The following is a 9980-nucleotide window of genomic DNA, read 5'->3' on the forward strand; positions in this document are numbered from 1 at the left end:
GAAATTTGTCTTGTTTCAGGAAAACCTTACTGAATCAAGAATATGAGGGAATGTAACAGTCAAGAAACCCATAACTATGGCTTTGTCACTTTGAATGCTGTATTTCTTAGAGGAGTAAGAGAGTGGCAATATACAAGATGTTACTTGAAATTTGAAGAAAAAAAAAAAGTGTGTGCCAGAGATCTTTGATGGAGCATTGTCAGAAGAATTTCAGAAACTGCAAGTTGTTACACAGATGTATTGATTTAATTAGTCTAGATAACACCATTTATTTATGCTTAAGCATCTCACACATGCAAAAGTTGGTAATTCGAAGTCACACAATAATTTGTGAGTTATCTTCTATACCACGTGTTGTAGCTTCTGAATACCAACTTTGATGACTGTGTGTCAGATGCTTAAGCATAAATAAATGATAGAGCCCAATTAAGCAATACACTTTGATTCTGGAATTCTGTTGACATTTTCATGTAAAAATTTTTTGGTGGTAGCTTTTAAAGATCACATTGTTTTAAACACAGTTTAATCTCATAGTATCAGCAAGATCCTCACTGGAGACAGAACATATGTGGGTTCTGCTGGTTGTGTCCCTTTAGGTATCTGAGTGGGTCTTTAATATACCATTGCAGCTTGTTTTGGTTAGCCATAAAAGGAGTGTTCTCCAGTGAATGAAGAAGAGTAGAGTTATCCTCTTAACAAAAAGATGAACTTGTTTTGTGATAGGTAAGAGATTATATTATTAAATGTTCTTGAGGAGGGAAATGTCTTTCCTTTGCAGACCCTGTATCATGTTAGAATCTCCTTGCTATATTTCTTTTTTGCTATTCTAACTTTAACTATAAGAGCACCAAGATATTCTTTGCCTGATTTTGCTGTACTGTTCTCAGTTAAAAAAAATACATTATATATTTTTTATTCTTAGGTAATTTAAACAATTTGTTATTGTTGTTTAAAATGGTAAGCTACCAAAAGACTTGGGTGTAGCTAACATACTAGGGATTTAGGTAACATCTTTTCTTTCAGAGTTTGGGATGCCTCACCTCTATTATTTTTTTCTCACCATACTCCCTGGAAGATAGAAAGGGGAAGGACTAATTAACCCTATGTTTTCCCCATAAGGAAACATATGCTCATGGGGTTAAGTGTTTTGCCTAAGGTCAGACTTACTAAGAACATAGTCATAGAATGTGGCAGAGAATTCCAGAGCCTGGCAAAGTATAGCTCCCTACTTACTGGGAAATGTGATAGAAAGATAATTATTTTCTCTAAAGACTTGACTATTGCTGGTCAATTCTTACTCCTCTGAGACTTATTCACCATCTTATCCCCAGGGAAGAAACTTGTTTGCAGGTTAGGGCTACTCTCTAATCTTCAGGAGATATTACTTAATAGCATAGCTGACTTAGAATTTCAAGTAAGTGTATGATATTTTCGTGTGTTCTTCTAATATGAGTTAGAATGTTTCTTCAGGCTGCCAAGTGTCCATGTTAATTAGTGTTCAAAGAATACAAGATGTCACTTTTAAGACCATTAGCTGTTATTACTTATGCTCCATAATAGGATACATAATGTATTTGATTTCATTTAATGTGCATTTAATCAAATACATAAATTTAGGGATGGGCACATAACCATGGGCAGGGCCTGCTCACTACCCACCAAGGCAAATGCAAGAGGAGAAACACACTTTGCAGAGAAAAAGGAAGTCATGTAAAATGGGAGTATCACTGCTGATGCCTGGAGGTATACGCAGGCTAAATTCAACGTGGTAAATGGCCCACCTGAAATAGAAAAAAAATCATCCATTTGGAGATGAAGAGCAAGGCAGACTTAGTCAAGGTTCTCTGTAGAAACTTGCATTTTTAGAATTACAGGTAATACAAAGAAAGGATACCTATAAAGAGGCTGTAATTACTTTTTATTTGTCTCATTGATAGAAATTACTTCTTATTTATTTTCGCAGAGCCTTATTACATTAGAAAAATGTTAGTATTTCACCTAAATCTACAGTTCTTCTAGAGTTACCATGTTTCTTTGTATTTATGAACTTCCATTATAACTGTCTACATTAAAAGTTTAGTTATTTGACTTAAACATTTGAGACCTTCTACCCTTCCCCATCCTGAGTTGTTTCTTAATAGTGAGGCATAGTTTACCGCTTGAGTTTTTGTTTCAGATGAGCGTTTTTAATTTTGAATGATGTGAATGGAGCTGCAGCTTTCTTTAGCCTGTGAGCTGACACTCTCAGAATTGTGTGTATTGGTTTCAGCAATTAGGAAAGATACAAACACCCATGCTTTGCCTTTGAAATGCTTTTGTAACAGGTCCATAGGCTTTAAAAAGCAGCTTTTTCTTATCTCTCTACGCTCCAAATGCTCTTCTGGTCAAGAAAACAAGCTGACCTCCCTTTATCTCTGCCCACACTCTGGGTCCTTTAGATCTCTCTAAATCTTTACTTTCATCATGATTTACTCAGCTGCTGCTATTTTGTTATTTATCAAAAGTTGGAATGTTCCTGTTTCCATGAGAAGAGATGTTGGTGTTACTGCTTTGACCATCGCTTTGCAATGTCTTTCTTTTGCAGACCCCATATCATGTCAACCTACTCCTGGCTGGCTATGATGAGCATGAGGGTCCGGCGCTCTACTACATGGACTACCTGGCAGCCTTGGCCAAGGCTCCTTTTGCAGCCCACGGCTATGGTGCCTTCCTGACTCTCAGTGTCCTGGACCGATACTACACACCAAGTAAGTTCCAGCTCTGTAGGTGGGGAGCAGTAGCAGAGCCCCATCCTCAGCTGCTTCCCAGTTTTGTGTACAACCCCTTGGAGTTGGATGGCCAGGGCTTGAATAGAGGATGGAGCCTAAGAAGCACATTCAGGTGCCCTCTGGAAGCTTTCTCCTGTAGGTCAGTAGGGTTATGGAAAAACTAATGGAAATTTTTCTTTTGCCAGAAAAAGTGAGGTATTACATATGTCCAGAGCTGGGTTTTGTTCTGTTTTAAAGGAGGGTTGGAGTAGTGAGTGAAACTATGATTCTTCAGTTACAAAAGTTCAGGTTTTTCACTCATTTTGCCATACTCAGATGCTCAGTAGCTTCTCAGCTGTAGAGAATGTGGTTTGTATGTTTGTTTTGAGCTTGTGATGATGAACAGGTCCCCTGCATGACAACTGAGGATTTCTTTTCTTAAATGTCAGAAATTTCTAAGGCCACAGCCTGGGCTATTCCTTTGGGTCTTATCATCTAAAGGCTACCCCATCCTACTAGAAAAAGCTGGCTCTATTCTTGTCCATAAACTGTCAGCTTGGCAAACCTTCAGACACAGGGATGCTTTTGTGCAAATTCTGTCTTCTGACCCCAATCCCAGCGTCAGCTTCAGCCACTGTGAGCAATAGGCGCTTGGGATTCTCAGCTTTTACAGGCTGTAGATGCAGCACAGATAACAACTCTCCTTACATTCCATTCTTCCCTGTCAGTATAGTAAGAATCTGGCTTGTTCATTCCTTTTTTGGCTCTGCCCTCTCACTCAACCTCAGCCCTGCCAGAGCTCCAGGCCACATCCTGAAAAGAATTAGTCTGGCCTCCTAGTGACTGTCTTGATTTGGCATCTGTCAGTAATACAGCTGATTTGCCCACCAAAATAACCACCAACCACCCCTGAAGCCTGACTGCATAATATGTCATCCCAGTTTGCCATGCCTGTGGACAGTTCCTTTGGCTCCTATTTTATGAGAGACTCAGCCCCATCCTATGAATTCTCTTTCCATTGTTAAACTGAGGCCCAGCTGGCAAAGTAAGGCTAAAACTCTGGCCCTATCCTTCCTATCCCTGACTTGCAGCTGGTTAGGGCAGATGGAACTGATATAAGCCCTGGTCCAGAAGGAGGGGTGGGGGTGGGAGGTGTTGGGGGATGGGCTATAAAGAAGAGGCAGGCCGCTGGACTTGTCTAAAGGCAAGCCCTGGCCATGGGAGGCAGAATTCCGTCATGCTTACCCTTCTCTGTAGCAAATCAATTTGCAATGGCTTGTGGCTGCCAGAGCATTGGGTCTGGGGCACCCTTGACTGCATATGGAATAAGTTTGTTCCAAGCCAGAAGGCTAGGCATTTTTTTTTACCTTTTCTGTTTGTGTGGCACGCTGACCTGAAAATGTTTGAAACTTAATCAAAAGTTGTGGCGGAGAATTGGACTTAATGTCAGCACCTTGAGTGCTTGGCCTCTGCGTTCTCTTTCAGCTATCTCACGTGAGAAGGCAGTGGAGCTTCTAAGGAAATGTCTGGAGGAGGTGAGTAGCTCCCATGGGATTCTGAAAGGAATGTTTTGTTTCTCTCTCTGCCAATATTGTTCCTGTTCCTCGGTTGCATTTTTTCTAATCCTTGCCAGAAGGTGTAATAAATATCCACTAACCAGATGTGAAGTTGCTACCAAGGGTAGAGTTTGGTGCATAACAAGCTTATTTTTTCTCTTATGGGTCACCTTCTCATCAGTGTCAGTTTTACAACTTAATTATTTTTCTTTTTGATTCATCCAGACTAGTGTTTCTCAAATTTTAGCGTGTACAAGAATCATCTGGGGAATTTGTTTTTTAAAAAAAGGCAGATTCATGCTTTCTACCGCATCCCCCACCCCAGTTCTTACTCAGTTGTCCTGGTGTAGTTCTTAAAAATATTTTAACTAGCATTCCCAGGTGATTATGCTGCAGGTGGTAAACTGGGGCCATACTTTAAGAACTATTGTGCTAGACTTTATACCTGCTCTATTTTTGTACTACCTAGAGTTGCCATAAAGTCTGCTGCCTTAATGGTACATGAGTCCTGGAGAGAAAGCCTCCCCTGGAAATTCAGGAGGCCATAGAAGACAACTAGGAAGCTTTGGGCAGAGGGGAAGAGTAGCCCTTAGTTTATGAGTCCAGGACACGGGCTCTGCCCATTCCAATACTATTGCTAGGAGTCTAAGGCCCCCGGCTATGAATAGAGGATGAGGAGGAAAAGAAAGCAATTCCTTTAGACTGTTCAATTCTTTTACTGTTCTTGTGGCCTAAGGATAAACTTAAGTTTATGGTCCAGTGAAAAGAGAGTAGGAGATTAAGAGCAGCTGGTAGCCCTGGACAGTAATATCAGTTTGCCCCTTAACCCAAGCCTGTCATTTTCAGACCACAGTGCCCCTTCTTCCTCTTGTTTGTAAATCTCCTTTCCAAAGCAGAAGCTGAGAATAAACTCATGTGCTTTCCTTACCCATTCAGCCAAGAGGCCATATCAGTCCTGCAGCCGCAGTGTTACAAGGGGATGCTAGGAAGAAGCCACTGGAATATTGAATGCTTTGAGACTTTTCCCCCATGGCTCCTAAAGATGATTATTCTAGAAACTCACATTTCCTTATTGTCACCTCTTCTTGATCTTGGAGCTTGTTTCTGAACATAGGAGTCATCAGCCAGAGGGGACTGTGGAAATGGAATGGGTTGTTGCCGTCCAGTACTCAGCTGTAAAAGAGATGGGAAACATCAAGGGAGGGAGGGCTTAGGCCTGGGGAGTGGTACATTTTTAGAATATGCCCCTAAGGGAGCAGGTAGAGAGCTTTGTGCCTTCTTTCTAGAGACTGAGTGAGGTGTTCAGGAAGACACAGAAACAAAGATTTCCTCCAGATGTGTTAGTAATCTCTAGCCAGGTTAATGGGGCCATCTGATCCTGTGCCCATAGACCACCGCTCCTTTGGAACAGCCTCTCAAGCAGAGAGTCTTAATGGGAGTCCAGAAATGTTTCTTTAATAACAAGTGAGCTTGGATTGGAGGAGACAGAAGCAGGGGTTGTTCCAAGGGCAGTTCTGAGGCCATTTTTCCCACCACCCTATAGCTACGCACATATAAACACACTCACATACCTGATGCTTATAATGTGGGTGGGTGACTGGAGCAAACTGTTGGGACCTAGGAGTACATGGCTTTGGTCTAAAGCTTATTCCTAGGGCAATCGCTTCTTGGTTGGCATGTTACCTTGAAACATTTTAAAAGAGAAAATCTATGTTTACCAGGCTGATTGGTGGCAGGTTGTGGGGAACAGAGTGTTAGACTGTCTCAGTCTTCATCAGCTGAGTGACCAGAGTCAAGCTCCCAACTGCGTCTCTCAGCTCTTGCTCACTACCTTCCGGTCAGCCTCCAGCTGCAGCTTGGGCTTTCCTCAGTATCCTAGCACCAGCTGCCCGCAATAGGATACGAGCTGCACAGAAGCAGAGATTATTATCTGCTTATATGCCCAGTGCCTAGATCAGAGCCTGGCCCATATTCAGTTCTCAATAATAATTTGTTGACTAATTTCCTTCATATGTCTCTGCAGCTCCAGAAACGCTTCATCCTGAATCTGCCAACCTTCAGTGTTCGAATCATTGACAAAAATGGCATCCACGACCTGGACAACATTTCCTTCCCTAAACAGGGCTCCTAACATCATGCCCTCCCTCCCACTTGCCAGGGAACTTTTTTGATGGGCTCCTTTATTTTTTTCTACTCTTTTGATGTGTGCTCTTGATAGATGGTTAATTCAGAATAAAGCCGACTATGGGTAAATTGAGTGCTCTGGGTTGAGTCTCAGTTTACCTAACATCACCTCAGGAAGGAAGTGGAGGGTGTGTTGTACTTTTTGCCAGGACTGTCTTTCCTCCTGCCCCTTTCCCTTCATTAATACTCTAATTGGCCTTTAGCAGCAGACAGCTTGCTTGCTAATGTCTCATTCCCTCTAAATCAGTGGTTCTTTTTTGCCCCTTAGCTTAACAGTTTTAAGTAATTAATTTGAATAGGTAATACATGCACCTAGAAAAAATGCAAACAGTACAAAAACACACAGTAAAAAATGTTTCTCCCATCCCTGTAATTTGATCACCTTCTTCCCTTCCCAGAGGAAACTTCAGCTACAAATTTCTTATCTGACCTTTAAGAGATACACTGTTCTTGTGTAAAGGCTATGCATTTACGCACACGTACATACACGTCCCCTTTTAAAAATATTTTTGAATGTTCTGCATATTACTTTTTCATTTAACACTATATTGAAGATTTTTTTATATCAGCATAAATAGCTAACTTATTCTTGTTGACAGTTGCATAATATTCCATTAAATTGATTATACTATAGACAGTTAACCAGATACCTGTTTTACTTCCTAATCTAGCTTTTTGGAAATGAGTAATGTAGATTTTGTTTGAATGTGCTGCTAAAACTGGTTCTTAACCAGCTGTATGTATCAGAATCACCTGGGGAGTTTTCTTTTTTACTGTACATGGTTAGCCTGCATTGATTCCTAAATTCTAACAGATGGGTTTGGGGCCTAGACTAGGAATATTTTTTTAAAGTGTCTCAAGTAATTCTAATCTTCAGTCATGATAGAGAACTACCAGATTGAAGCTTCTTTGGAGCAGTGGTCCTCAAACTTTAGCATGTGTCCTACTTCTATTGTTTGGGGTGTGGCCAGAGATTTTGTATTTCTAATATTACCAGTTGATGTTGATGTTGCTGGTCTAGGAATTATACTTTGAGCACCGTTTGGTCTTAAACTAAGATAAGCCCTACTTTATCCCATTCTGTGCTATTCTTAATACCACATACAGTAAGTTTTGAGGTTATCTGAGGTGAAATAAATCATCTCCTTAAGATACTCCGTATAGTAAGAACATTCATATTAACAGTATTGAGTTACTGTCAGATTTGAATATCATACACTTTTCATACGCCAGTGGTCAATGCTTTATGCCATAAGAAGCAAACTAATCATTGAATAAATGAGGGGGAAAAGAGATGGTGCACATCACCATAGCTGGTTCATCCTCAGACATCACCATGAATATGCATAGGTTTGGGCTTTTGAATAGATTTCTGAGTCTCTTTATAAGGCATCTATTTTTTTTAAATTGAAGTATAGTCGGTTTAAAGTGTTGTGTTAATTTCTGGTGTACAGCAAAGTGATTCAGTTACACATACATATATATATTTCTTTTCAGATTCTTTTTCATTATAGGCTATTATAAGGTATTGAATATTGTTCCCTGTGCTATACAGTAGGACCTTGTTTTTCATCTATTTTATACATAGTAGTTAGAATCTGCAAATCTCAAACTCCCAATTTATCCCTTCATCCCCACCTTCCTCCCTAGTAACCATAAGTTTCTTTGCTGGGTTTGTGAGTCTGTTTCTGTTCTGTAAATACGTTTGTGTAATTTTTTTTAAGATTCCACATATAAGTGATATGATACGGTATTTTTCTTTCTCTTTCTGGTTTATTTCACTTAGTATGACAATCTCCAGTTCCATCCATGTTGCTGCAAATGGCATTTTATTTTTTATGGCTGATTAATATTCCATTGTATATTTATACCACATCTTCTTTATCCAGTCATCTGTCGATGGGCATTTAGTTTGCTTCCGTGTCTTGGCTATTGTAAATAGTGCTGCTATGAACATTGGGGTGCATGTATCTTTTCGAATTAGAGTTTCCTCCAGATATATGCCCAGAAGTGGGATTGCTGGATCATGAGGTAAGTCTACTTTCAGTTTTTTAAGGCATCTCCATATTGTTTTCTATATGGCTGCACCAAACTACCTTCCCACCAACAGTGTAGGAGGGTTCCCTTTTCTCCACACCCTCTCCAGCATTTATCATTTGTGGACTTTTTAATGATGGCCGTTCTGACTGGTGTGAGGTGATACCTCATTGTATTTTTGATTTGCAGTTCTCTGATAGTTAGCGATATTGAGCATCTTTCATGTGCCTATTGGTAAGGCATCTGTTTTAAAGCTCCACAGGTGATTCTGTTGCTTGCCCCAGTTGAGTACCACTACTAAAGCATAAGCATTCCTGCTTCATGGTTTTTGCATCTGTAAAATGGTCAAAACCGTACCTGTTTCATGGTGGTGGTTATGAGGATTCCATGCACCAGTGTAAACAGAAACAGGGCCTGGCATGTGGTTAAGTGTTCAGTAAGTATAAATTATTAGTAAACTTGTTATTCTGTATCCAAGCTTCACCAGGAATGAAATTGTTTTCTGCCTTTCACAGTAAGTATCCTAGAGTGATCCCATAGGCAAGCTCACCAGCCTACCCTGACTTCCATCATTTCTTTCTTGGATATTGTAACAGCCTCCTAACTTCTCTCTGCTTTTAATCTCTTCCCTCTCCAGTTTTCTCTCTTTACTCTTAAAAAAAAAGGTGGACCATCCATTGCTCTCCTCACTTAAAACTTTCTGAAGATTTTCCATTGCTTGTAGAATAAAGCCCAACTCTAGTTTGACATGCTAGGCATTTCATAATCCTCTTCCAGCCTAGCTCCCCAGTTTCCTTTCCTTTTCTGCACCCCATAAAGCCCATGATCCTGAAGTAATATGGCCTCAGCATACATGCCTTTATGACTTCATGCCTATATATATATACTGTAAGAAGGGTAAGCATTGCTTCCTGGAACTTTCCTTACAGATATGTATACAAGTGTGATTAAGTCATGATGCAGGGCACTCTGATATTTTCTAATATTTTCTTCTACCAGATTTTATTTTTTAATGCCAGCTATGTCCTTCTAAATCAGTTCCTTGAAGTTTGAAAAACTGGAAATACACTGATGCTTTAACACTCCTGGCCAAACACTGCTCAGAATGGTCTCCCAATTGGTTCCCATCTGCTTTCAGGTGATTAATACACTGGAAACAATTTATTCGTTCCCAGGCTTGGGGTGAGAGGGGATAGGTTGGAGAAGAGAGCAGCTGTTTTGCCTCAGGGTAGGGAAGCTCAGCTCTGACTAGTGAAGAGGTTGGGGAGGCTGACAAGGAACCCCTAAGAGATGGAAGAGGGTGCTGAAATAGTTTAAGTGCCATATGTCTTACCTCATTTAACTCCTTCAACTTCCCATAGCCTAAAATAATTTTAGTAGTAGAATGTCTCCCACCAGGCCCAGGGCTTTGGTTAAAGCAGAATATACTTCCAGCTTTTCCTCCACTCCTTTCATA

General features: G+C 40.4%; 1 protein-coding gene across 1 annotated transcript in view; it reads left to right on the forward strand.

Annotated features, from left to right (window-relative positions):
• PSMB2 (proteasome 20S subunit beta 2) overlaps positions 1-6560 on the forward strand; it is a 30903-nt gene extending 24343 nt beyond the window's left edge. Inside the window, exons 4-6 of the mRNA XM_010959911.3 lie at positions 2585-2747; positions 4233-4282; positions 6327-6560. Of these exons, the coding sequence (XP_010958213.1) occupies positions 2585-2747; positions 4233-4282; positions 6327-6434 (321 nt within the window). The 3' untranslated portion in view covers positions 6435-6560. The remainder of the gene's footprint in view (positions 1-2584; positions 2748-4232; positions 4283-6326) is intronic.
• The last annotated feature ends 3420 nt before the right edge of the window (positions 6561-9980 follow it).

The sequence above is a fragment of the Camelus bactrianus genome, chromosome 13 (assembly GCF_048773025.1).
Source record: "Camelus bactrianus isolate YW-2024 breed Bactrian camel chromosome 13, ASM4877302v1, whole genome shotgun sequence".
Taxonomy (NCBI): Eukaryota; Metazoa; Chordata; class Mammalia; order Artiodactyla; family Camelidae; genus Camelus; species Camelus bactrianus.